This window comes from Catharus ustulatus, chromosome 15, assembly GCF_009819885.2.
Source record: "Catharus ustulatus isolate bCatUst1 chromosome 15, bCatUst1.pri.v2, whole genome shotgun sequence".
Classification (NCBI taxonomy): Eukaryota; Metazoa; Chordata; class Aves; order Passeriformes; family Turdidae; genus Catharus; species Catharus ustulatus.
In genome coordinates, this window is record NC_046235.1 from 3,411,125 (window position 1) to 3,438,482 (window position 27,358).

General features: G+C 58.6%; 3 protein-coding genes across 3 annotated transcripts; all 3 read left to right on the top strand.

Annotated features, from left to right (window-relative positions):
• The first annotated feature begins 5,973 nt into the window (after positions 1-5,973).
• On the top strand, positions 5,974-13,487 carry STING1 (stimulator of interferon response cGAMP interactor 1). The gene is made up of 8 exons (XM_033073149.2): positions 5,974-5,977; positions 7,231-7,357; positions 7,500-7,817; positions 8,337-8,514; positions 9,330-9,438; positions 9,596-9,834; positions 11,551-11,737; positions 13,037-13,487. The coding sequence occupies exons 1-8, from the start codon at positions 5,974-5,976 to the stop codon at positions 13,228-13,230; spliced, it is 1,356 nt and encodes a 451-aa protein (XP_032929040.2). The 3' UTR covers positions 13,231-13,487.
• Positions 13,488-18,039: 4,552 nt separating this feature from the next.
• SLC35A4 (solute carrier family 35 member A4) lies at positions 18,040-19,157 on the top strand. Its single transcript, XM_033073595.2, has 3 exons — positions 18,040-18,129; positions 18,215-18,313; positions 18,480-19,157. Exons 1-3 carry the CDS (start codon positions 18,115-18,117, stop codon positions 18,675-18,677), a joined length of 312 nt encoding a protein of 103 aa, XP_032929486.1. The 5' UTR covers positions 18,040-18,114; the 3' UTR covers positions 18,678-19,157.
• A 59-nt stretch (positions 19,158-19,216) lies between these two features.
• LOC117003591 (probable UDP-sugar transporter protein SLC35A4) lies at positions 19,217-20,886 on the top strand. The gene has a single exon (XM_033073594.2). The coding sequence runs from the start codon at positions 19,219-19,221 to the stop codon at positions 20,164-20,166; it is 948 nt and encodes a 315-aa protein (XP_032929485.1). The 5' UTR covers positions 19,217-19,218; the 3' UTR covers positions 20,167-20,886.
• The last annotated feature ends 6,472 nt before the right edge of the window (positions 20,887-27,358 follow it).

Consider the following 27,358-nt stretch of genomic DNA (forward strand, 5'->3'; position numbering starts at 1 on the left):
AGGAGGAGCGCGGAGGTGGCGGCTGCGCGGGGAGGGGACGGGGAGGGACGAAGCGAGCGGAGGGGCGGGAGGGGACCGGGGCCCCCCGGGGCGGCGGGGCCGGGGCCTGGCCGGTGTCGGGCGGTGGCGGCCGCGGGCTCAGCGCTGCCGCAGCTCCTCCGTTCCCTCCGCCGCCGCCGCTTTATGCGCTGCCTCCGCGCCGCCCGCAGCGGATCACTCCGCCACAGCGCCGCCGCCGCCGCTGCCCTCGGGCACCGCTCCGGTTCCCGGGGCGGAGATGCCGCCGTGGCGGGGAGGGGAAGGAAGGGAGAGGCCGGGGCGGGAGCGGCGGGAGGAGGAGGAGGAGCGGGACGAGGGGCGGGGAGCTGCGGGGACTATTTGTCGTGCTTAGCCGCCGTGCAGAACTCTCCAGAAGGGGGAGGGGGAGCGCGCGGAAGGATACGCGGCGGCTTGAGAGCGCGCGCGCGCGAGTCGGCCGCCTCAGTGCGTGACGCCACTGCGCGTTCTCTCGCGAGAAGACGGGACGGGAAGAAGTCCCGGCCGAGCCGGGCCCGAGGCCGCGGGGAGCGCACGGGCCTGAGGGGACAGGGCCGGCCTGAGGGGACAGGGCTGGTCTGACACCCCGCCAGCCCCGGCCCCGGCGGGATTGCTCCACCCTCGGCCCCTTGTGGAGTTGCCGCACTCCTCGCCCCCCGAGATATTGCCCGTGCCCAGCGCGGAGGCCCTGAGGCCCTGACCCGGGCAGGCTCTTGGGTCAGGCAGGGCCCTCCTTCAGCGCTTCAGTGGCCGCAGGGGTGGCTGGATTGTCCCGATCGGGCCTGTGGGCCTTTGGTGGCGGCTGCTCCTGGCCCTGGGAACCACAATCCACGTTAAATGGCACTGAAAGCACTGCTGGGGACACAGTGTCCCTGCTCCTTCCTGTTCCCCGTGTGCCCAGGTGGGGTTGAAGGTCCCTGGTGTTGCCCCTGGACCATGGGGGGTTGTTCTGACTTTACTGCTGGCCTTCTGTGAGACTTCAGTATTTATGGAGGCAGTAATACAGGGTGTATTTTGAATTAATTTCTTCTCCCTCCACATTTGTTATGGAGAAAATAAACCATAAATTCATAAAAATGCTTCCCTGGGTGGGGTTTTTTGTGGGCTTCCCCCCACCCCCAACTATTTGGTTCATTTTGTGCCTTCCTCCTCTCTTCTTTCTTTCCTGTTCATTTTGGGCACCCCTTGATTGCCAAATTCCAGACAGCCTGCACAGCTCGTTGATCCAATGGCAAGGCAGCACACCCTTCATCCTGGCCACAACACTGGAAAGGCTCAAATGTTAATCCCAAGCAGTACTGGCTCTTAAAGCCAGGGTTGGGGTAAATCCTTCCAGCATTTTCTGCTTTCGTATGGCCCAGCCAATGCGTGATCCCAGTTGGCCAAGCTGATCCCATCACTGTTAGTGCCATCACAGATTCCTTTTCTCTAGGAGATGCTCCTGTAGTCCCTGAGGGCAGGACAGCCCCTCACTCACACCTGGCCAGGCAAACATCATGGCTGGGACAATATCCCAGGGCACAAAAGGCTTCCCACCCCTTGGGAGTATCTCTGGAACCAACTTTTTCCTGTTGCCAGAGCAATTTTCCAAGTACTCTCAAGTCAGAGCTTTAAGGACTTCGCATCAGTCAAGATGAAAATTAACTTTTTTCCTAGTATTTACAGAAGTGTTGGATTTTGTCCCCAGAAAGAGATAGAAAAATGGTTGTGTTGTGGTTGTAGTACCAGGGACAATGATCATCTGCTGCTTGCTGCCAGCTGGATGCAAACTGCTCCAGGAGATAAGAAATGGAAGCAGGAAAGCCATTTTCCTAATGGTTTTCCACAAGGTAAGACCCAAGACATCCAGGAATGACGTTTCATAGAATCTCAGAGTCACAGACTGGCTTGGGTTGGACGAGATCTTAAAGCCCATCCAGTTCCACCCCCTGCCCTGGGCAGGGACACCTTCCACTGCCCCAGGCTGCTCCAGCCTGGCTTTGGACACTTCAGGGATGAGGCAGCCCCAGCGTTTCACACCCCCCTTGCAGCATTTGAGGAGATTCCACCTGCAGCTTCCTCCTCTCTGCTCCTGCAGACCCTGTGGGTGTGGCTGTCCCCATCCTGGGACACTGCTGTGCTCTGAGCTCCTAAGGGAGCTACTGAGGATCTGCTGTCTGCACCTGCCAGCACCATCCCATGCCAACATCTCCCAAACATCAGAGCATTACTGGAGGAGTTCTCTGACTCCTGCTTTGTCCTCAGATCACTCCTGTCTCCATGACCTTTCCTTCACCATCTCCCTCCAATGGGCTCTGCTCCACAGGGTCAAGTTGCAGTGCTGCATTAGTGAAAAAAACTCTTCAAGGGCAAGGATCTTTCTTTGGGAAAGGCACAAGAATTTAAAGGAATAGAAACTTCCCAGCCAATCTGACTAATCTATTTATTCCAGGCTTTGATAATTTCTGAGGCCGTGGTTAGAAGGTGTGAAAAAGTCACTCTAAAGGAGGAAGGACACAACTGGAAAAGGAGAAACCTCCAATGTTGAGCACACACTGGTGGGCAAGATTCAAAGAAAAATATCCCAGAAAAAAAGGACCAGGAGCAGCTCCTGTCCCAAAGGTGCTCTGCCCAGCAGTTCCACCCCAGTCATAGAATCATGGAATTGTTTGGGTTGGAGGGACTGGAAGCTCATTGTGTTCCAACACCAGCTTGTGACAGCTCCAAAACAAGCAAAAATGGTTTTTCCACCCAACATGTAAGTGGAGACACAGGACACTGCAGGTGCTGGCAGCTGACAGACTCAGAAAGCACAGACTGATCCCCTGACAGCTGTTAAATTCAAACTCATTCTCCTGGCAAAGTCCTGGTGCTCCAAAAGAAGGCAGAATCTCAGTGGGTGAGGGGGATGCAGCACTCAGAGCAGCCCCACGATCCAGGGATGGAGGGATGCTGCCACCCTCATTGCTGAGGGGCCCAGGCTGGGGTCAGGGTGAGACAAAGGATCTCCCAAGCTGGGCACATCCCTGGAAAGGCATCACATCCCTGTGTGAGCTTTGTGAGCCAAAATCAGAATCTGGAGGCCAAGGTGGAAACTCCCAAATCCTCGGGCCAGGACACCTCCCTGGACCCCTTGGCTGCCACTCTTGTCCCACAGCTAAATGCTTGGACAATAAGGTTGTCCAAGGAGCATTTGGACAGTGCTCTCAGGCACCAGCTGGGATTCCAGGGGCTGTCCTGTGCAGGACCAGGAGCTGGACTTGATAATCTTCGTGGGTCCCTCCCAGCTCAGGACATTCCATGATTCTGTGGTCTGTCAGAGTGCTTGGCTCAGCGAGTGCCAGATGATGTGAGCTTAGGAGCTTCAGGAAGCAGCTCTCCTACTGCCACCAGATCTGCAGTGGCTCCTCACTGCACCAGAGTCTGGCCTGATTCACACTGGTTCACACAGCCCAAGGCCACACTGAATATTGCAGAGCACTTTATTTTTGCTATTCTGTGGCAACAAAGCAGCCCTGTCACACGGGACCTCTGAGGGACACTGCTGGTGCAACTGCAGCACTAAAAACACTGACTGCAGCACTTCTAGTCAAGGGACCAAAGCCACTTTTGACACCAGCCTGGCACTGGAAGCCCATCCCTGCAGGTATCCCTGGTGAAAGCTGTCACTGGGCAGCCTGCCCTCTACATGCAGCCAGCAGCTCTACCTGCTTTCACAGGGCAATGGAAAAAATGGGAATTAAAGGAAGGAAATGCTGCTGCCATGCCCATCCTGCAGCAGAGCCAGCTCTGTCACACTGCTGTCTGCTCATAGCCCTTCACCCAAGGGATGCCAGGGAAAACACCCTGTTCCTGGCCTGGCTTTTGGTTGGGAACATGCTGCAGGTATCCAGCTTCTGTCTGGGGACAGATCTGGGCACCACAATATGAGAAAGATCTGAAGTTGTTAGAGAGCATCCAAAGGAGAAACATAAGGATGATGAAGGGCCCAGAGGGACCACACAAGGAGCAGCTGAGGGCACTTGGCCTGTCCAAGAGCAGAGGAGACTGAGGTCAGATCTCCCCAGGGGCTGCAGCTCCTCCTGAGGGGCAGCTCTGATCTCTTCTCTCTGGGACCAGGGACAGGAATGGCTGGAGCTGTGTCAGGGGGATTTAGTCTGGATATCAGGAAAAGGTTCGTTCCCCAGAGGGTGGTCAGGCACTGCCCAGGCTCCCCAGGGAATGATCATGGCCCCCAAGGCTTCCAGAGCTCCAGGAGTGTTTGGACAGAGCTCTCAGGCACAAGGAGGGATTGTCGGGGTGTCTGCAGGGCCAGGAGTTAGACTGGATGGTCCTTGTGGGTCCCTTCCAACCCAGGATATTCCATGACTCCTTCTCCTGATCTCAGCAAGGGCTGCAAGGTTTGTAGGTTGCCTTGCTGGGATTTTCTATGCATCTAAAATCTTCCAGCATCATGTGTGATTTCTTGTTCCCTTTGCTTGAGGGAATAACAGCAAACAGGGACAGAAAGAATGTCAATCAGTCAATCAAGAAATTATCTGAAAAAGCAAATTGGTGGTCAGAGGAAAGCCAGAGAGGACAATGAGGGCAGTTTCAATCCTGACACTTCTTGTTGGCTGTGCAGAGGCACTGGGCAGCACTGGGCAGCACTGGGGAGCACTGGGCAGCACTGAGCTCTCTGCTCCCAGGCAAGTTCAGATGTTGCAGGTGTCCACAGAAGGCCACAGAGATGTTTTGAGGGCTGAAGCCCCTCTGCTCTGGAGCCAGGCTGGGAGAGCTGGAGCTGCTCAGCCTGGAGAAGAGAGAGCTCTCCAGGTAGAGCTCAGAGCCTCCCTGTCAGGGGCTCCAAGAGGAGACTTTGGACAAGAGCCTGGACTGACAGGACAAGGGGAAATGACTTCCCACTGCCAGAGATGAGTATTAGATGGGATATTGGAGAAAAATTCTTCCCTGGGAGGGTGCTGAGGCTCTGGCACAGGGTGCCCAGAGAAGCTGTGGCTGTCCCATCCCTGGAAGTGTCCAAGGCCAGGTTGGACAGGGCTTGGAGCACCCTGGGACAGTGGGAGGTGTCCCTGCCCATGGCAGGGGGTGGGAATGAGATGAGCTTCAAGGTCCTTTTCCACCCTAACCATTCCATGCTTCCAAAATTCTATGAATTTTGAATTTGAAATCCTGTGGAACCTCATTCCTGGAGTTCAGACTCACCTCTTGGTATTCTGCTCCAAAGAGAAGTGAGACAGAAATACTGCAGGTGTTGGTGTGCTGAGGGTAGAACTGAAAGCCAGGCCAGGCTCTGTGGGCAGGAGAGCCACCAACTTCTTGGGGACTTGCCAGAGGGTGGCTGGGGAGCCGGCAGCCCATCCACCCCACTGAAGAGCCAGCCTGCTTCACAGCAGCTCAGTGAAGCCTGGCTGGAATGGGATAAGCTTTATCCCAGCACTGGAGGAGGAAGTGATTCACTTGATGTTTTAGCTTTGTGTTGACAAAGCAAACAACATATTGGCTGTACCCACAGCCCTCCCAGGGCTGGGAACACTGGCCAGATGGTTTGCTGGGGTTTCTAAGGTGCCACCGAAACAAGCAGCTCCTTGCCAGGCCCTTCTCACTCAATGGGTTTGAGGATGCTTGAGTTGTGTCCACAGAAGGGTAAGATCTGCTGAGGAGCAGCTGAGGGATCTGAGGGGCTCAGCCTGAAGAAAAGGAGACTCAGAGGGGACCTTCTCTCCCCACAGCTCCCTGAGAGGAGGGGACAGCCAGGTGTGGGGTGGGCTCTGCTCCCAAGGGACAGGGACAGGACAAAGAGAAATGGCCTCAAGCCAGCACTCCTAGAGGAGCTTTATGCTGGATATTAGGGAAAGTTTCTTCACCCAAAAGGCTGTCAAGCACTGGTCCAGGCTGCCCAGGGCTGTGGTGGAGTCTCCATCCCTGGGGGATTTAAAAGACATGTGCACTTGGGACATGGGTAAGTGGTGGACTTGGCAGCTCTGGGGAAATAATTGGACTTGATGGTCTCAAGGGTCTTTTCCAACTTAAATGACTCTTTAATTCTATGATTTTAAATGTGAACTGGGGACACGTCTGAATCAAGATCCTTGTGCTGTAAGCCTGTGACAGCCTCCAGACACCTTGGCAATGTGGGGTGTGGGGACTGTCAGGGTCTCCTGGAACCCAGGGGCATTCCTGGACAGAAAGCAATGGGACCCTGAGTGTCCCTTCTGGACAAGCACTCCCTTTCCCAGCCTGTATCTACCTAGCTTGGCTATGGGTGGCCATGCTGAGGGCTTTGTGGAAGTGAAGGGTCTCCCCTCATCCCTACAGCTCATTTTCTTGCCATTTCAGGGAGTTGGGTCAATCAGATGTGATGTGAAATCTCTGATGGCTGTTCCTGTCTCGTCCTTCAGGTGTTTGGCAGGGAGGATTTGCTCCATCATTTCCCCAGGGTCAGAGGTGGCACTGAGCAGGCTGTAGTTCACCTCCTCAAAGCTGGGGGTGAGATTTCCTTCTCCCACTCACCAGGAACCTCCTGATTGCTGCAAGATTCCAAAGAGATCAGAGAGGAACCTTGCCAGGGCAGCATCCTCGGGTGCATCCCACCTGCTCCTATGGGCTCGCTTATGTGTCCCCTAATCCATGTTCTTCCAGGATGGAAATTCCTCTCCACTGCCTGGAACAAGGAACTGGAAATCTTGAGGGCCTCACTGGCCACCAGAGCCTGGCTGCAGGAAGCCCCTGCTGTGTTGCCAGCACTCATGGGCCCTGTTCCCAGCCTGGCATCTCCTGGAAATGTGTGGGGTGGGAGCATCCAGGGCCCAGTGAGTCACATTCTGCTAGAGGGAACTTCAGTCTGCTTTGCTCCTGGCAATCTGCTGAGCTGGATCAGTGCAATCTTTGAAATCTACTGCCCTTGACAGATGAAATCTCAATAAATTCCGCTTTCCTTCCTCATTCCAGTTCCTCTCAGACCACGTCCTGGCATATTTGGGGCTTTCCAGGATGTGCAAGCTCATGGATACCAGAACCTGGTGCAGCCACCAGTGCCTGGGTTTCCTGTGGGCTGAGACCTCACGGATGCCCTGTGTGGGAGAGCTCTGGCACGCCACACGCTGCCCGCTGCTGCACAGCTTCTTTCATTTTCACTTTCCTGCGCGCCTCTCGGTGCAGCTCCACCCGCGGCTCCAGAAGCCCGCACGTCGCACAGGGTGCGTGTCTGAACAGCCTCTGGAAGGAGCCCCAGCTGCCCAGACGGGAGAAAACAGCGCAGGAATCCCGGCTCTGGCGGCTGGGAACGTGAGTGCGGCCAGAGCAGTGGCAGCCCTGTGCTGCGGAGCAGTTCGGGAGCGGGGTGAGCAGCCAGGCTCTGTCCTGCCGAGCCCCTTTGGGCACAGCGGGGAAGCGCAGGGGAGCGTCCCCAAAGAGCCGCTTTGGGGCGCTCAGTGAGTGCTGGGCGCACGCATCCCCCTGATCCGCTCCTACCGCTCCTACAGCGCTGCTGAGGACAAGGCGCTGCCGTGTGCGCTGGGGACAAGCCGTGCTGCCCCTCTGTCGCCGCAGATGAGCCGGGAGCCGTGTCCGGGGCAGCGCTGCGCCCCGCGGATCCCGCGGATCCCGCAGCCCCGCGGCGGGCGGGCGGTGCGCGCCGCGCTCCTGCTGCTGGCGCTCTGCGCCGCGGCTCTGCTGCTGGCCGGGCAGCCCCTGGTGCCCACCGCCCGCAGCCTCACCGTCCACTTCGCCACCCTGCAGATCGGGGCGCTGCTCAGGGGCACCTGCTACCTGGCCGAGGAGATCTTCCACCTGGACTCCAGGTGAGCCGGCGGGGCTGCGGCGCTCCTGGGACCGCCCTGGGGACAAGGGAGTTGCGCCCTGGGGATGTGCTGGGGTTTGCTCCTGGTCTCGGTGTCCACACCTGCAATCTGTGGCAATGGTGTGCTGTGCCCAGCTGCCCTCTGTCATCCTCCCGTCCCTCTCATCTCTTGCTCCCACCTGCCAGCTCCCCCCTATGTCCATGGATGTCTCCCCTCCTCGTGCTAACTCCCCAGTGTGCCCTTTCCCTGGGGAGCAGATCTCAGCCCCCAGCCTTTCCCCACCACCCAGTGCAGGGCAGGGGGCTGTTATCTCCCTTTGCTGTCCAGGGTGACATTCCACCTGCTCCCTCTGAGTCCCAGGGGTGCTGCAAGGGAGCCGAGCCCTCTCCTGGCTGGGGGCACTGGGGTGTGCTAGGCAGGTCCCACACGGCTCTGTAGTGCTCTGGAAGGTTGGTGGCACGGCTGCTGAGGGTGGGTGGGTGGCCACCAGCCTGGCTCCTGTCTCCCTCTCCCACCCAGGCACCACGGCAGCTTCTGGAGGGCCCTGAGCACCTGCTTCCCCCCAGGCTGGCACGGGCCCCTGCTGCTCATCTGTGGCTCAGCCTACGTGGCTCTCTTCGGTGATGGGCAGACACTTGGTCTCCACTTCATCCTGGCCAGTCTGTGCCAGCTCCTCATCCTTGCCCTGGGGCTCCAGGTGAGGCTCCCACACCTCCAGCCTGGCCAGCTGCCCGGGGAGCCCTTCAGCCCTGAGCAGCTGTGGGGGCACATAGCCAGCTGTACATGGCCTCTGCACGTCCATCCCACCCAGAGTGAGCCTGGTGGGAGGAACACTCTCAGCTCAGCCCTGCAGAGCTGGTCTCCCTGGCCCCGTGCTGCCAGGTGTGTTGGCAGGAGGGTCAGGCTGCCTCCTAATGAGCACCACCACACCAGGGCATGGCATGCCCCCGCCAGCATGAAAAACAGGGGTATTTTAAATCTATCAGTCAAATCTGGTGCTTGACAGTAAAGCAGAGCCTGTGTTCTCAATTATCAGTGTGGTGTGGGGCAGAGCCAAGCCCCAGGTGCCTCTGCAGCACTGGGAGGGCTCTGCTGTGTCCCAGCAGTGCTGGCAGGGTCACACAGGCTGCAGAAGATGCTTCTATGAGGTGTCTGTGGGACAGGACACCCATCTCCACCCAAATACACCCACAGAGCTGGCAGAGGCCACTGGGAATCCCAGCATCAGGCACTGGGGTGTCTCCTCTCCCATGCTGGAAGCACAGGGACACAGGACCCCAGGGGAAGGTGCAGCCAGGGAAATGCCTGGCTCACTCCAGCCCCAGTTCCCTCCTCTGTGGGGGCTGTCAGGGGCTCTGCCCCTCTGCCCTGCGTGGTGGGGGAAGGGGCTGGTGGGGTCATTCACTCTCCAGATCTCTTTGGAGTTCTCCAATTCCTGTGGAGAGCTGACTGTTGCAGAAGGGCCCAGGTGGCTGCTGTCATCACCTGCTCTGTCTGTCCTTCCCTCCACAGAAGCCCTCAGCAGTGGAGATGTCTGAGATGTCCGAGAGGTCCAAGCAGAACGTTGCTCATGGGCTTGCCTGGTCCTATTATGTTGGCTACCTAAAAATAGTCCTGCCACGTATGTAGCTGTTTCCCTGCATTCTCATGCCTACAGACAGAAATAGCTCCTAATAACAATCCTCCCACTTTTATAGTGTTAGCAGGGAAATGGGGAGCAAGGCAGAGTGCAGCTGTACTCACACCAGGCTCCTCTGCCTGATGCTCTCTTTCACCAGGGCTGAAAAAGTCCATGGAGGAATTCAGCAGAGTCAATCTCAACCTGGTGGCGTGCAGAAAGACCTGGAAGCTCCATATTTTGGTCCCTCTGAACTGTGATGTCCATGATGACCTGGAGAAAGCTGACAGCAATATCCAGTACGTGACAGACCTCACTGAAACCACCCTGGCCCGAGCTGGCACCAAAAAGAGGGTCTACAAACACAGCCTCTATGCAATCAGGGATGAAGAAAACCAGGTATGCTGAGAGCAGCACTGGGAGCATCATCCCAAAAGTCTTGCTGGCCCCAGAAGTGGCTGTAAGGACAGGAGACTGTCACCTCTCCCAGTTTTCACCAGGCTTCCACGAGATGGAGAGGTCCCATTCCTGTACCCCATCCTGCTGGCTGCCTCCTCCCATGCTTAGCTGCAGGGAGGTAGGCTTGCTTAATCCCTCCTGGAGCTGATTTAAATCCAGAAAACAGTAGTAAACTGAGCAGATGTGGGCTACAGAGCATCACTTCCCATAGGATTAATGTTCCCTTGTGTTGTGAAGAGGTGCTTGAAGATGTCTGAGTCATTATTTGACTCCCTCCTTTGCCCCAGTCACCCCTTTTCTAGGCTGGTGAGCCCTAAATCTCTCCATCTCACATTGCACTCATCTCCTCCCACATCTCCTGGCAGACTGGCTCCTGTCCCTTCCCCTGGGAGGAGGGAACACCCTGGTGCCATGGATGGAGACTCCTGCTCGAGGGGAAGCACAGTTGGCCGCAGGTTTTCCCACCATGCTGCACACACTGATGCTGAGTTCCATCTGCCAGGCTCCTGCTGAGTCACTCTGCTTCCTGGGAGCTCCAGCAGCTCTGAGCCTGGACCTGACCTTCCAGTAATATAAATTACAATAATAAATCCCCTCAGCTTCCTGCCCAGTCCCTGACAGTGACACAGGGCCCATGGAAGGCCCCTGCCCCAGGGCACAGCACAGCAGGAGCTGCCTGCCAAGGCTGGGAACTTCCTGCTTCTCTGCATTCACCTGGCATCACATCCCACTTCCTTCTAATTCACTCCATCAAACTTTCCAGTTTACCCAGTGTACTGGTAACACTGCTCCTCCTTGGCATGTTTATGGCTTTGTGAGATTTCTCCTTGTTTCTTTGCTCAGCCTCCTTCCAGCTGTGCCTCCTCCTTTCCTTGTTTATGTTTATGTTTATGCTCTGCCCCCCAGCTCTCTGTTAGGATGCTCAGACTGTGAATAGTGGAATCACAGAATAGGCTGGGTTGAAAGGGACCCACAAAGATTATCAAGGCCAATCCCTGAACCTGCAGAGACACCCCAAACAATCCCACCTTGTGCCTGAGAGCACTGTCCAAGAGCTCCTGGAGCTCTGGCAGCCTTGGGGCCGTGACCAGTCCCAGGAGAGCCTGTTCAGTGCCCCCCACCACCCTCTGGGGGAAGAGGTTTTCCCTGATATCCAACCTAAACCTCCCCTGACGCAGGTCCAACCATTCCCTGGGTCCTGTCACTGGTCACAGAGAGCAAAGATTGGTGCTGTCCCTCCACTTTCCCTTGTATTTGTCCTGGTTCAGGGCAAATTTGGGAGAAAACAGTATAGCAGAAAGCCACCAAGAAGGTGTGATCACAGGGAAGGGACCAAACTCCAGGGGGGACATCACCCTCCAGGCTGCTCTTGGGAGCACTGACAAAGCCAGTGGCTGCCCCCCATGGGCAAAGGCAGCTCCCTGAGCCCACCTGGCAGAGGGGACAGCTGGAAATGTCAGGCCAGCTGCTCTTTCCCTGCTCTGCACAAGGCAGGGGGACACTGGGGCCAGACCCAGTACCCATGTCCCAGTGTTCCCAGTGTTCCCAGTGGCCAAGGAGCCACTGAGAGGTGCTGAGTGCTCTGCGCAGTGCCAGTGGCTCCCAGCAGCCCTCTGCCCTGTCCCCACGTCCCCATGTCTCCTTCTATCTGTGCAGCCCTGGCACTGTGCTGTGGAATACGCCGCCCCACTGCAGACCCTCTATGCCATGTCCCAGGATGAGTGTGCTGCCTTCAGCCGGGAGGAGCGCCTGGAGCAGGCCAAGCTTTTCTACAGGACCTTGGAGGAGATCCTGAAAGGCTCCAAGGAGTGTGCAGATACCTACCGGCTCATTGCCTACGAGGGTGAGTGAGGGGAAGGGCTGGGGTCCCAGGACTGTGGCTGGGCTCTTCCAGCCCCGAGTGACCTCGGATCAGTGTCAGCTGATGGCCCCAGCCATCGGTGGAGGAAGGGAGGGGCTGCATTCACATGCTGGAATGTCACTGAGCATGGCATCGCTGGCTGGGTGAGGGAGGGCATTGTCCCCGCTCTGGGCTGGGGGGGCCTCACCTCGAGCCCTGGGGCAGTTCTGGGCACTGCAATATGAGAGAGATCTAAAGCAGTGAGGGAGTGTCCAAAGGAGGGACATGGGGATGGTGAAGGGCCCAGAGGAGCCACTGAGGGCACTTGGCCTGTCCAGCTGGAGCAGAGGAGACTGAGGTCAGACCCCTCCAGGGGCTGCAGCTCCTCCTGAGTGGCAGCTCCAATCTCTGCTCCCTGGAACCAGGGACAGGACCCCAGGGAATGGCTGGAGCTGTGTCAGGGGGATTTAGTCTGGATATCAGGAAAAGGTTCATCCCCCAGAGGGTGGTCAGGCACTTCAGGGAATGGCAGAGCTCCAGGAGTGTTTGGACAGTGCTCTGGGACACAGTGTCTGTGCAGGGCCAGGAGCTGCCCTGGATGATCCTTGTGGATCTTTTCCAATGCAGGGTATTCCATGATTCTGTAATTCTAAAGACTTCTTGCCGTGGGTCTGAGGAGCAGGGAAGGTGGTGGCAGCACTGGTTGTCCCAGCTGAAGTCCCCAGGGGGAGCTGAGACAAGCTGTCTGCTGCAAGGATTAAGTGTAACAGCAGGCACGCAGGGAAGCAGCAGCTCCGCTCACTGTTGATGCTCCTGGAAGAAGCTGCTGGGGCTGTCAAGCCCTCCCCAGCAGTGGGATGAGTGTGTGCTGGCTCAGTGCCATTCCTGCTGACAGGGAATGGGAGGGAGAGAGGCTTTCCCTCATTCCCATCATCTCTTCACCTCCCATCTCCTCACCTCCACCAGATGAAATCAGCATCTTGCTGTAATTAATGCTTTTTTTTTTAGAGGAAACTCAGCACTCTCCCTAATGGGGAGAAGCATTTCCATCCAGTGAGGCAGTTCCCATCACAAGCACTACTGGGAATCCAGCACACAGTGCCTGTAATTTCACACTCCTCCCTTCACTTTCTGTTTGAATTCTTCTCCTCTGCCATGCTGAAAGTGGGAAGTAAAAGCTGTATTTTGACTGTGCAGGAAATTCTGCGTATTTTGGGGCATCTCACAGAGACTTTGTTCCCTGCCCAGAGCTCTGCCTCAGGACAAGCAGTGAAGGAAGGTTTTGTCTTCCTTCTGTTCCAGAGCCAGAGGAATCAGAGACCCACTTCTTGTCCAGAGAGATCGTGTGGCACTTGCGGCAGGAGCACCACGAGGAGATCGCGGTGCTCGAGGGGAGCCACCCGCACAGCCCATCCACAGCCCTGGACACAGCAGAGCTCAACCTCCAGATCAGTGTGTCAGACCTGCCACAGCCCCTGCGCACTGATGGCTTCTAGACAGAGCCCCTCTCTGCTCCTGGGGCTCAGCTGTCCTTTCCCCAACCCCTTCCTCGTGGAGTGTGTGCTGTCCATGGCTGCGACCCCCAGCTCCCACCCAAACCTCCTGTGCACCACGGTTACTGGAGCAGCTGACTCAGCCCACAGCCCTGTGACATGCTTCCCATTTTCTTTGTTATGTACAGCTCATGTGCTCTTCTGTGGGTGTATTGTTTTTTTTATCTGCTTTGATTTGTGTCATATAAAGCACTTTTCTCTGTGGGACAAGTTGTAGTATCCTAAATTTTGGGCACAATGTGCAGTCTGGCCCATGTGGGGTAGGAAAAGGTTTTTCCCTCAGAGGGTGGTGGGGCACTGGACAGGCTCACCCAGGGAATGGTTGTGGCTCTAAGGCTGCCAGAGCTCCAGGAGCACTTGGATGATGCCCTCAGGCACAGGGTGGGATAGTTGGGGTGTCTTTGCAGGGCCAGGAGTTGGACTGGATGGTCCTTGAAGGTCCCCTCCAACCCAGAACATTCTGTGATTTTGTGATATGCTGTGGTGTTGGATGGGGCTTTGGAAATGCCAGCCACAAGTGTGCCTGTGTGTGCTGGGACAAACACACCCAGCCCATGTGGCTGGACTCATGGGGCAGCTCCTGCAGGCACAGGGAGCATGGGCAGGACTTCAGGGGAGCCTCCAGCCTGACCAAAAGTGTTGATGGCAGAGCAGGCTCACCCAGGATGGGGAGATGCTGGGCAGGTGCAGGCTGGAGCTGTGACAACAGCCTTGCTCCTCCCCTTGCTGCCCAGCTCTTTTTAGAATCATAGGACCCTGGAATCACTAAGGCTGGAAAAGCCCTCTAAGGTCATTGAGTCCAACCATTAACTCAGCACTATGTGTGGCTGTTCCCAGGTGCCACAGCCATGTGTTTTTTAATATTTCCAGGGAGAGTGACTGTCCTGCACAGCCCATTCCAATGCCTGACAACGCTTTCAGTGAAAAAATTCTTCCTGATGTCCAAACTGAACCTCCCCTGGGGCAGTTTGAGGCCTTTTCCTCTGGTGCAGTCCCTTGTTCTCTGGGAGCAGATCCCCACCTGGCTGTTAAGGAGTTGTAGAGAGGGAGATGGTGCCCCCTCAGCCTCCTTTTCTCCAGGCTGAGCACCCCTCAGCTCCCTCAGCTTCTCCTCATCTTGTGCTCCAGACCTTTCCCCAGCTCCATTCCCTCCTCTGGACATGCTCCAGCCCCTCCTTCTTCTTGTGAGGGGCCCAGAAAGGGACACAGAATTCCAGGTGTCCCACCTGGACATGGCTATACATGTAGGACTCCACCTTTCATGCACATGGGAGAACATGGTGGGAGATCTCTTCCCAGCTCCAGCCCAGTGAGCTTTCAGGAGAGAACTGGCTGCATGTTGGCCCTGCTGGGATTGGGAATTGGAACCCATTTCAGGATGGGCTCCAATTCAGTTCAGCAGTAAAACCTTAATCTGCAGCCTAATCTCTGGGTACTGCATCTGTGCAAAAATGGCAAAAACAGCAGATGAAAGGGCTGTGAAGGGAGGGTTGGGACAGCACAGGCCACTGCAAAGAGGCAGCTGGTTTGCAGAGGTATCAGGAATCCTTGCTGAGGCCTCTGGGATGTGCCAAGTGCCTGGTGCTGGACTGACTGGAGAGGGAGGACAGCAGATGAGGGACCTGGCAGGACACACCCTGAGTGCAGGGAGCAGAGTGGGGGTCTGGCCCTGGGTCCTGGTCACTGAGCAGCATTCCCAAGGGCACAGAGCAAATGCTGTGGGCACCTGCTGGGATGGAAGGGAAATGCATCAGGGCTGAGCTCAGCAGCAGCTGTGTGAGCAGCAAAGCCACTGCAGCCCCTGAGGGCTCACACCTTCAAAGCCATCCTTGTGGGGCACAGCTCTGTGTCCTCCTGGATGCCCTGCTCCCTTCTCATGTGGGAGCTTCTTATCTCAGCCATCACTGCAGGCAGGCTGGGCTGGAGATGCTGATAAGCTCAGGCCATATTAGAAGGGGACAGGTTGAAAGACAGGCACAAGCCCAGAGGAAATCTGACAGCACAGCCTTGTTCCAGCAGCAGCCGTGCTGCCAGCCAAAGGCTCAGTTCCTGCCACTGCTCAAGGGCACAGCCAGGGCCAAGGTGAAAGCCTTTGCTGGCAGCAGGAACCAGAGGCAGGGCTGGATCAGAGGCAGGGAAATCAAACCTCAGAAGTGGCGGCTTGCTGCTAAGCTGGCAAACACAGAATAACCAGTTTCCCCTTGAGCTCTCCAACAGCACAAATAGCTCAGTTTTAGTGCTAATCACAGCATCCCACAGTAGGTCTGACTCACTCAGGACTCTGGCTTGGAGGCAGGCACATCCTGCTCCATGGGCAGCAGCAGTCCCACCACACCTCAGCAAGGTGATTTGAGGAGGACCAGGGCTCACCACAATCCAGCAGGTCCCAGGAGCAGCAGGGAGGGAGGTTCACAGCCAGGATCCTGCTGAGCAAGGCACAGAATGGCTGCATCCTGCCTCCAGCCAGGGCTGGGGACAGGGCTCAGCTTAGACACAGCAAGAGCAGGGCTTCTCCCAGCCCTCCCTCACATCCCAGCTGTTTTCCCACCAGAAATCCCAGGAACCACCACACAGCAGAGCCTCAGTGTGTAACCTCGGGGGCTGAGAGCTGGGTTCCCTCACAGACTCTGAGGGCAGGTGCTCAGCTTCCACCATGATCTACAAAAACTGATCCTCAAGGAATCCCAGCATGGTTTGGGTTGGGAGGGACCTTAAAGCTCATCTCATTCCCACATCCTGCCATGGCAGGGACATTTCCACTGTCCCAGGCTGCTCCAAGCTCTGTCCAACCTGGCCTTGGACACTTCCAGGGATCCAGGGGCAGTCACAGCTCCTCTGGGCAGCCTGTGCCAGGGCCTGCCCACCCTCACAGGGAACAATTCCTTCCCAGTAGCCAATATAAACCTACTCTCTGCCACGTTGTCCTGCAGCTGCTGAGGCTGGCAATGGCTTCACCTCTCTGGAGATGAGAGCAGTGACTGATCACAGGGCTCTGCTGCCCTCACATGTTTTTCACCAATACCCAAATTTTCCAAGTCAGCCTTGCACTAAGTGTCACTTTTCAAGTGGTGTGATTGTGTTCCTAGAAAGGCCCTTGCACTCACTCACATAGCTATTTTTAAAATTTATTTTATTTTATTTTATTTTATTTTATTTTATTTTATTTTATTAACCTTTCATGAAGTAAAAATCCTGTTTGAAATGTGGCTGGTTTGGGGAAAATGTCAGGTTCACTAAGTGCACACCTGCCTCTGTATAAAGTTTGGAATCCTGCAAAGCAAGGAAACAGCAGCTCAGCACTCAGCCTTCAGCAATGGTTGGACTTAAACTGGCTATTAATAGTAATAACAATATTAATGCTTCTTCTTTGGGCTGCACCTGCCACTGCCTCCTGAGTCCCTTTCCTTTCCTTTTCCCAGTGCTCAGTGGAAGCAGTGTAATAAACACCAGGAATGTATCTAAATTAACTTGGAGAGCAGCAGCCCGACAGCCCAGAAGGGCTTCACGGAGCTGCCTCCGTGCTGGCACAGCACCCACAAGAGTAACACACACACAACCCCCAGCACAGGGGTTTTAATTAAATTGTGCCAAGCACCTGAAGCCAGCACTCTCCACGGTTCTCAGTCCTGCCTGCAGCTCTGCAGCGCCTGTTCTCCAAGCTGGAAGTGCGGCAGTTCGGGTTTCACTGGCAGCATCAGCGGCTGTGTCAGCTGGAGCGTGGCCCCAGCACAGCTCCCTGGGGCTCTGGGCTCACACAGAGGTGGAGCAGCCCCAGTTGTGCCAGGGATTGGATATTCAGGGAAATTTCTTCACTAAAGGGGTGGTCAAGCAGTGTGACAGGCTGCCTGGGCAGCGCTGGAGCCACCATCCCTGGAGTGTCCAAAACCGTGTGAGTGTGGCTCTTGGGAGCTGGTAGCTTTTTAATGTTTTTTTGTTTTGTTTTGTTTTTTTTTTTCAGTTTGGCACAGCTGCATTGATGATTGGATTGGATAATCACAGAAGCATTTAGGTTGGAAAAGAACTCCAAATTCATTTTGGTTCTTTCCTTATCCCATTATTTCCGGGAGCATATGTGGAAATTCCCTGGAGCTGAGGAGTGCCCATCAGAGTAACAGATTTGTCCCAGGCATGAGACAGGTGAAAAGCATCAATGTCTGTTCAGCAATTACTTTACTACCTTTATTATCATTTAGTGCCAATATAGCTTCAAAAATATCGCACTGCTCTAGTATCTAGAGCTACTTACACTGTGCAGTAAATAATTCTGAATAAGACCTTCTAGCAGAATCATTAATTTAAGTATCTTATTTATATAAATATGTTTGGGTTACCATCCTTAGTCCTGAAGGAAGTCATATAAAGGCTCAGCTGCACTGCTTTAGGCATAAAACACTGGCCAAGCCTGGGACTGGATCAGGGAGGAAGAGCCCTGAGAAGCTGCGGAGCTTGGGAGCCCTATGCATCCTGCCCCCAGGAGCAGGACGGCGGCTGGCTCCTGGAAGCCCTGACCGAGCTGAGGGGCGGCCATGAGCTCTGTCAGCGGCGCCGAGATGCCGCTGCCCCCGGGGCCGGTACCGAACCAAAGCCGCGCCGCGCCTCAAGAGGAAACACCGCCCCCTCAAGATGGCGCCGGCCGGCCGGCGTGAGGGAGCAGGGGCTGTCACGTGACTCCGCTCCACCAATCAGCGCCGGGTGACGCCTCCGTGGCGGGAAGGGGCAGGGGGAGGAGTCGATGCCTCCGTGACAGCCAATCAGCGACGGCTTTGCGGCTGGGAGGTCACGTGCCTTCCCGCCAGCCAATGAGCGGCGGGCGGCGGCGGCGCCAAGATGGCGGACGATAAGGTGAGCCGGAGGGCCGGGGCTGAGGGGAGGTCGCGCTGGTTCCTCCTGTGGTAGGGGGCGGGAATCACCTCCCTGTCTCCTGCAGGACTCGCTGCCTAAGCTGAAGGACCTCGCTTTCCTGAAGGGGCAGCTGGAGAGCCTGCAGCGCAGGGTGGAGGACGAGGTGCAGGCCGGCGTGGGGCAGGTAATGTGCGGGCTCGGGGCGGGCTGGCCCCTCTGAGAGGGACTGGTGGGGGGAAGGCAAATCCCAGGGCAAAAACAACCCACAGCTCACGCTGGGGCACGTCCTGTGGCTTCCCCTCCCCGAACCCGCCCGGCCGTGCCTCACTCACTCACTGCTCTCCCCGCAGGACGGATCGCTGCTGGCATCGCCCTTTTTCAAAGGTTTCCTGGCGGGATACCTGGTGGCCAAGCTCCGCTTCTCCGCCGTCCTGGGCTTCGTGGCCGGCACCTGCACGGGGATTTACGCCGCCCAGAATTACGCCGTGCCCAACGTTGAGAAAACGATTCGGGACTATGTGAATTCACTGAAAAAAGGTCGGGACTAGCGAGGAGGAGCCCGGAGGCAGCAGGGACTGCAGGAACGGTGTTCCTTAGGTAGCAGGCACAGAGCACCCCCCCAGGGCTCTGGGAGGCACATCACCTGCACCCTTCTTTTGTCTGGAAAAGGGCTTTGCACCACACCACTGCGACACGTCAAGGGGCTGGGGATGGGTGTTTGTTGGGCATCATGGCAGCAGCGATCACTGCACTAACCCACAGCAGCTTGAGAGCACTGAGGGGCTGCCAGCTGCCTTTTCCCCTCACCTTTCCCTGTGCCCCTGTGGACTGAGGGGCTGCTGTGCCCTGTGTGCCCTGCCACCCAGCCCACGGTGTGCCCTGGCAATGTGCTTTGTGTGGCTTCTCAGGAAGGCTTGTAGTTCTGCTCCTAACGAGAGACAGCACCCTGCTCTCCTGCTGCGTCACAAGTGTTGCAGGGAACATCCTGCTTGAATCAGGCTCATTAAATTCTTGGTATTTGGTCTCTTCAGTGTTGCAGGGTGAGAGTCTGTCTGGCCTCTACGCTGCAGCAGCTCACTCGTGCTGGAAATGGGGATGTTTGGGAATGCTGCTGGCTCTGCCAACAGGCTGCTCCAGAGGGGCCAGTGGGCACTGATGCTGCTGCTGTCTGTGGCCATCTACGGCTCTCACGCCCCCCTCCTGACCCTCTGCAAGGTGGATGGGGCCATCCCCTTCAGCTCCACGTCGGTGGTGGTCCTGGTGGAGCTGACCAAGCTGGCGCTGTCCCTCCTGTTCCTGCTGGCGGGGGCGCGGGAGCCACTGGGAGCGGCGCTGTCCTGGCGCCACGCCGCGCCCTTCGCCCTCTCCGCCCTGCTCTACGCTGCCAACAACAACCTGGTGGTGCACATGCAGCTCTTCATGGACCCCAGCACCTTCCAGGTGCTCAGTAACCTGAAGATCGTCAGCACGGCGCTGCTGTACAGCCTCCTGCTGCGCCGGCGCCTGGGCTCTCGCCGCTGGCTGGCCCTGCTGCTGCTGCTGGCCGCCGGCGTCACCTACAGCTGCGGGGGGCTGCGGGGGCACGGCCACCCCGGCGGGATGCGCCTGCACGTCACGCCCGTGGGGCTGCTGCTGCTCTCCGTGTACTGCCTCATCTCTGGTCTCTCTGCTGTCTACACTGAAGCCATCCTGAAAAGCCAGGCGCTGCCCCTCAGCCTCCAGAACATCTTCCTGTACTTCTTTGGGGTGCTGCTCAACTTGTTGGGTTCTGTGTGGAGCGGCATGGAGGGAGGGTTCCTGGAGGGCTTCTCCCCGTGGGTGCTGCTGGTTGTGCTCAGCCAGGCTCTGAATGGTCTCATCATGTCTGTGGTGATGAAGCACAGCAGCAACATCACCAGGCTCTTTGTTATCTCCTGCTCCATCCTGGTCAACGCTCTCCTCTCTGTTGTCCTCTTCAACCTGCAGCTCACCCTCCTCTTCTTCATGGCTGTGGCGTGCATTGGCCTGGCTGTGTACCTGTACTATGGAGTCACCTAGTCACTGCCTTCCTCCCACGTGTCTGGGCAGCCCCAGCCTTTCCTCAGGGCTGGAATCATTCCTGGTGGGTGCCTGCACAGCTCCAAAGATTGCCCTGAGGAGGAGTGCTCAGGGAGGGAGAAGCCTGTCCCTGCTTCCACAGGGGAATTGCCCTGCTCCAGTCCAGCCAGGCTCTGTGCCATGGGGTTCCCATGGGATCAGGCATGCCCAGCCTTAGGGGTGGTCCTGAGCCCCTTGTGCATGTCTCATAGCCTCAGGATATGCCAGGGGAGGTTCAGGTTGGACCTTAGGACCTTGGTGGTCTTTTCCCACCTAAATGATTATGGTACTCTGTGTCCCATGTCCTCAAGCTGCTTCCCCACACCACAGTGGCCTGGGAATGCTCTGGCAGTCATTGGCCCTGCTGCATCTCCTGCCAGCCCAGCATGGGACTGGTGCTGTTTCAGCTCCCATGGATGCTGCTTGATCCCTACCACTCCTGGTGCTGCTTCCCTGGGCCTCTCCCACCTCCACGGTTTTCCAGCCTAGCCCCTGCCTGGAGCCCTGCTGTCTTCAGGTCCTGTTTCCCCTTCCTGGGCACAGTGTCTCTGCAGAGCAGGCAGGGACTGGGGCATGTAGGAACTTTCACCTGCTCCCCAAAAGGGGGATGTCCCCCAAGTGTGTACCAGGTTTCTGGCAGGCAGAGGCCACCCGGGGTATTAAAGCTGCAGTTCAACAGCATGCATGTGTCTGTCCTGTGTCTGACTGCCCTGTGGGATGGTGGCTGTGCCCCGTGGGACAGGTTTGGGGGCCAGGGGTGTGTCCGAGCCTGACAACACTCATGGGTGAGGGGCACTCACTTTATTCCATGTGGCCGCAGCTGGGGGCTACCAGCCCTCCCACCAGGCTGAGCCTGTGCTCCCAGCACCGAGCAGGGTTTTCCCTCAGGAGCAGGCTGTGCCTGGGATAACTCGTGCCTGGGGCTGGCCGGTGTCCTGGCATCACTGGTGCAGGCAGGGGTCCGCAGGGACCCAGCTGTGCCCACGCCCTGGGCGTGGCTCAGGGTGTCTGTGTGCTGCCATCGGCCGTGCCTGCCCGTCGGGTGTCCCGCAGGTGCTGGTTGTGCTCGGCGAGTTCCAGGGCGTCCCGGAGCACCTCCTGCAGCAGCGCCCGGTGCCGGCGCTCCAGCGCCTCCCGCTGCTCCTCTGCCAGGCGCTGCTGGTCCCGCAGCACCTGCGGGATGCCCGGGGCGGTCTGGCACAGCCCTGGCACTGCCCTAGCACAGCCCTGGCACAGCCAGAAGAGCTGTCCCAGCCCTGCCTGCCCACCTGCAGCAGGTGCTGTCTGCAGGCCTGCATCTCCTGGTGCTGGTTGTGCAGCAGAGCCTCCAGGTGCCACTCGGCCGCCTCCCGCTCCCGCAGCGCTGCCTCCAGGCTCAGGCCCAGCGCGGTCACCTCCTGCTGCCAGCGCTGTGTGTCCCACTGTGGGGGACAGGGACAAGGTCAGGGCAGCTCCAGGGTGTCCCTGCTCCCTTGGGCTGCACCAGGGAGAGCAGTGCCCGGAGAGGAGGGGCTGTGCTCACCTCCCCGCTGTGCTCCTGGGCTGGCGCGGTGCTGGCCCCGAGCTCCCTCTGGAGCTGCCGGCAGTGCTGAGCCCGCAGCCGCTGCCGCTGTGCCCTGGCCAGGGCGCGCTGAACCTCCGGGGCTGGGCACGGCCGGGACCTCCTCCCTGCCTGGGGGAGAGCAGAGCGGGCTCGGGTGGCACAGGAGCCAGTGCTGGCAGAGCAGAGCGGGCTCGGGGGGCACAGGAGCCAGTGCTGGCAGAGCAGAGCTGGCCCTGCACAGGGACCCCACTCACGCTGTCACACCCGGACTGTGACGCTTTGCTCTGGGATGGCTCCTCCAGCAGCTCCTGCCCTGCGCTGGCCGGAGCTTGGCTGTCCCCTCCCTGGCTTCTGTTTTCACCCTGTCCTGCTGTGTGGGGACAGGGGAGGAGGATGAGTGTGACATGGGGGGCTGAAGAAGGACGTTCAGATGGAGAGTGAGGCCTTTCCCACCGTGTAAAGCCATGCTCTGTGCCCACATATCCTCCACCCATTTGTGGGATGTGTGCCTGGCCCCACACTCCGGCTCTGCTGGCTCCAGGCTGGCGCTGGCTGGGGGTGTTTGGGTCCCAGGCTGCTGGCCTGGTCCTGTATTCTTTGCAGAGACCTGGTCCTGTCAGAGAAGATGTTACGGGGACACAGCTGGGATTCAGGGCTTTTCCTGCAGCAGACTATCCCTGGATGAGGGGGCCTGCCCTGACCTCTGCCCACCTCAGCACTGGGCTGGTGCATCTCATCTGTCCCAAGCACCTTGGCCACTGCCTGCTTCTTCTCCCACCTTTGACTCTTCAGCACCTGGAAAAGGGGAACTGGAGGTCGCTGTTGGGGTGTTTCAGACCGCCAGGCCTGGCATGGCTCCAGGGACACATCTCACCCCTGGGACAGCTTCAGCCCCTGCCCTCAGTGCTGGACAAGGGTCCTGACACCAGGGTGGGTCAAGAGCCTGCACCTTGCCCAGCCCAGGGAATGAGTGCCATCCTGGTCCCATGGATCCAGGGGTTCAATCCCAGGGATCCAGGGACATTCCCCACCTGCAGCTCCCTCAGGGCCCTCTGCAGCTGGTCCAAAGCTGTCCTCTGCTCAGGGAGGCCAGATCCAGCCAGCAGCTCCATCCGCAGCCCTCGGATCTCCCTCCGGCGCGCCGCGATCTCCTCCTCAGGGTCCCAGAGTGTGGCAGAGATGGTCTTGGCCAGCCCCTTCACCCTCTCAGCCAGTCCCAGTGCTCCCAGGATCTCCTCTCTGGAGGTGTCTGGGAGGACAGCGAGCCCTGGGCAGGGGCCATGGGGGGCCACCAGCACAGGGGGTCCCGTGCGATGGAGATGAGTGGAGCTGGCAGCAGCCAGGGACAGAGTGCCAGGTGTGGGGCAGGGTGGGAGCAATCCTCAGGGAAGGGGCATCCAGAGTGTGTCCCAGTCCCAGGGGCTACCTGGCAGTGACACACACAGCAGCAGGAAGGTCAGGCTGTTCCCCTCCAGTAGCCGCTCCACGATCCAGGGCAGGCACACAGCACCAGGTTCCCTGCACTCCCTGCATATGGCAGAGACACACCAGGAGAGGGCTCCACACCACGGGAACCCGAGAATGGGTTGGCCACACATGTCCCCAAGGAACGGTGACACCCCCTTGGCTCCCAGCTGTGGGCTCCCACTGGGCTGTCCCTCCTGCCTCACCCCCAGGAATGGAGTTCCCTGACCCAGAGCAGGCACAGGGGTGTGCTGGGGTGGGAACACAGCTCAGTGCCCGTACGTACAGCCTGGGGGCTCCTGGGGACAGCAGGATCCTGAGGGCCGAGCGCTGGCGCCTGCCACCCTCCAGCTCTCGCTCCACGGTGAGAGTGAAGAGGCTGCCAGCCCTGGGGAGAGGCCGGTGTGGGAGTGCAGCCCCCATGGCCCAATCCTTCCCAAGCTGTGGGATCTGGGCCAAATCCCTCACCCCTGCACAGCTGAGCACCTGTCTGCGAGGGGCTGCTGAGCACAGCCCTGGAACAGCGCTGGGATGGCAGCCAGCCCTCTGGCATAGGCACTGATGGCAGCCTGGGCATCGGGCACGGCCACCTCTGTCACCTCCTCCACCATCCTGGAAGCAGAGGGAGACAAGACCAAGCGAGGAGGGTCACATCCACCCCGCAGACTCACTGAGGAACACCCCTGTGTTCCATGCTCCTGCCCAGCCCCACTCCTGATGCTGGGGTACCGGCCCCCAGGAGCCTCTGCTCAGCCCTCAGGTACCTACAGGCCCAGGGGTGCCACATCCATCACCTGCAGGGCTCGCCCATCGGGATGGAGCAGGTCCCAGGCTTTGTTGTGGGTGCTGACCTGGAATGAGGGGGCTGCATTAGTCAGGGGGGCAGGAAAAGGGGGCTGCTGGCATCCCACACTCACCAGGGGCACAGGCTGCTTGTGGCCATGCACAGCTGAGGCTTGGGAAAGGCTGATTTGGAGGTAACTCCCAGTTTTATCAGATCCCTGGCAGCATCCCAGAGCCAAAGGGCAGGACCCACCCCAGAGACAGGAGCTGGCATCACTCCTGTGCAGATCAAGGCCACACTGGAGGGACCTTCAGGCCACAGGGAGCAGTGACTGGCCTGGAAAGCCCAGCTGTGATGGCAGCAGGAAGGGTTAGAGGGCTCCCCTGATCCCACCATGCTGCTGGAACCTGGGAGGTGCTCTGTGGGCAGCTAAGGCTTCCCACATCTGGGAAATCCTGGAAAGAAAGCACCTGGGATCCAAAGGTCTCCAGTCCCTGGTCACCCTCTGGATGAGAGGACTGGATGCCAGTGTGGCATTGTGTGCTCTTGGCACAGCAGGGTCTGGGCAGAGGGGACCCTCATGCCAGGACATCCTGCCCTGCTCCTGCCCTACCTGGACCAGACTGACCATCTGCAGGCTCTGTGTGCCATCCCCCAAGGCCTCCAGCTCCTGGAAGATGGTGTTGATCACCTGTGGACAAGCTGGGAGCTGTTGGTTCCCAGGACCCATGGCTGGACCTCAGCCCCTCCCTGGTGGGATTGGGGTCTGTTGGGTGACCCAAGAGCCCAGCACTTGTGGTTGTGCTGTCCCCTCTCCCTGCCACCTGTCCCCTGTGCCCTCACCTGCCAGATGACACTCTGGAAGGGCAGCTGTGTCCCAGGGCCACGGGGGTCCCACAGCAGCAGGGACATGCTGTAGCCAAGGGGAACCAGGGCCAGCTGGGGTCTTGCCAACTCCAGGACCTTCTCCTGGAAGGAGAGACATATCCAGCAGGGCAGGGCCAGCATGGCACAGCCATGGCAGCCACAGCATGGCATGGCCAGCATGCTGCAGATGGCCCTGCCTCATGTGGCTGGGGACAGAGAAGGACTTGGGGCTCTCAGTACCTGTCCTGCATCCAAGTGGAAAACACCATCGACAGTCAGGGAGCTCTCCTGGTGCGAGGGAGGGGGATAATGTTCAGCTTTCCCCTAGCCCAGCATGACCAGGGCAGGGCAAAAGAGGCACTGGGCACACTGGGATGGAGATGGAAAGGGTGGCACAGAGGGACTGGCACAGCCAGGGGTGAGGAGAGACACCCTCCCTTCCCCTGCTCTCTGGGAGCCCCCAGGAGCCCTTGCAAGGGAGGGGCCCCTATGGGTGTAGGGCAGGATCAGGCCAAGAGCTCAGCTCCCATCAGGGTCCCAGGCATGGCAGGGGGTGGGACAGAGCCCCTGCTCTCTCCTGGTTCCCCAGGGACCCTTGTCCCTTGATGTCCCTGCCCTGCAGCTCTCACCTGGGGCTCCTTCCCAGCGAAGAGCAACTGTAGGAGATCCTTGCTGCTGCCCACACAGCTTTGTCCTGGCCCTGAAAACACCGAGTGTGGGATGGAGTGGGGGGTCATCCCGCCTGTCCCAGCCCTGTCCTGCCCCCCTTGCAGCCTGGAGCCACATCCCAGGGCTTCCCATCACTCCTGAGCCTCCCGCTATGACTCAGAGCCACCAGGATGGAGAGGACACCCTGTCCCTGCCAGCACTGCCCAGACCAGCTTGGCCACTGGTCCCAGTGCCTCCATAGCTGTGGCTGCCACCCCATCCCCTTGTTCCCTGGTGTGGGGGTTCAGGGGAAGGCTCAGGGATGTCCTGAGCTCTACCTGCTGCCTGGTGGAGTCCCAGAGCTGCTCGCACGCTGACATCCTGCTCAGCCTGCTGGGACACAGGGGGAAGGAGCCCACCCTCAGCACCACCAGGAGCTGGATGAGACCCCAGGGAGCTGGGCAGCCCCTGACAGATCCCTCCAAGCCAACCTGGGCTATTCCCCCACCACAGCACTCACCTCGTCCATGGGCAGTGTGGCAGCAGCTGCCCCTGAGCTGCTGTTTGGCCAGGGCAGGGATGGGATTACCTGGGGGATCGGGTTCTCCTGCATTATTGATGCATGTGGGCAGAGCCAGACCCAGCCTGCAGGCACCCTGAGCCCTGCAGGCCAAGGAATCAAGGGACCACAGAGGGCAGGTGGTGCCTGGAGCCACTCACACCACTGGGGTGCTCCTAGCCCCAGGAGGGACATCACTGTCAGCCACAGCTGGGACACGAGGGACCTTGGACTGCCAGGCTATCACAAGAAGTGACCACAAACCACAGAATCACTGGAGATCTGTCACAGCAAGAGAGCACAGCAGGAAATGCCAGTGCTGAGGATCCCCATTGTCTGTGGAAATGCAGATGGTGGAGAGAAAGCCCAGGACAGCCCCTGCCCTACCTGGGACAGGACCAGGAGGAGCAGATGCACACGCGTCCCTCTGCCTGCCTGCTCCCTGTACAGAGTGACACCAGTGCTGCTCCCCCCAAAACTCCCTCACCTGTGCCTCAGGTGTGAGGCTGAAGCCAGCTGGACACAGGTGGAGCAGGCAGCACTGGGGGCTCCATCAGGAGCAGGGCAGGGACAATAGAGGCATGTTGGATCTTGGGGAGGTGGAGGTGGCCAGAAGGAAAATCCCTTGGGACAGAGCAGGGCAGGGGGCTTTGAGGGGTTCCCCAGCAGTGGGCTGGGCACAGTGGGATAATGCTGTGGGATAATGCTCTCTGCTCCACAAGGGAGCCCAGGCTGGGGACTCCAGGAGCCCCTCAGCAGCACTTGGGGGTCCTGTGAGCCCTCCCAGGGAGCCCCTGTGGGGCAGCACTGCTGGGAATGGTCACACATCCCCCTCAGTGGCCCTGACCAGGCAGACAGCCCCCTGTGGGTGCTCCCAAGGGATAGCAAAGTCTAGGATTCAGCAGACAGGGATTTCTCCTTCCTCATCCATCAGCCAGCAGCTGCTGCTCCCTGTTCCATGCCCAGCCAGCCCAGGATTCCCAAAGTGCAGGAGCACCCTGTGGTACACCCTGGTTAACACCAGCAGAGCCAACACCCTGAGCCACCAACCACCCTCCCACAGCCCAGGGCATGGCCCCACCTTGCCCTGGGGCTGCTCAGGGCTGGCACAGCCCCACAGCCCCTCCACCCCGGGCAGGGACACACCCTGGACATGCAGCAGACCCCGAGTCCATCACGATCCACACCTGGACCCTGAGCTCCTGCCCTAGCCTTGGTCCTCCCCCACTCTGTTTCCCCTCACCCCCAGCCAGCCCAGGCTGTGTTTGCCTGCAGGTCATGTGTAGGT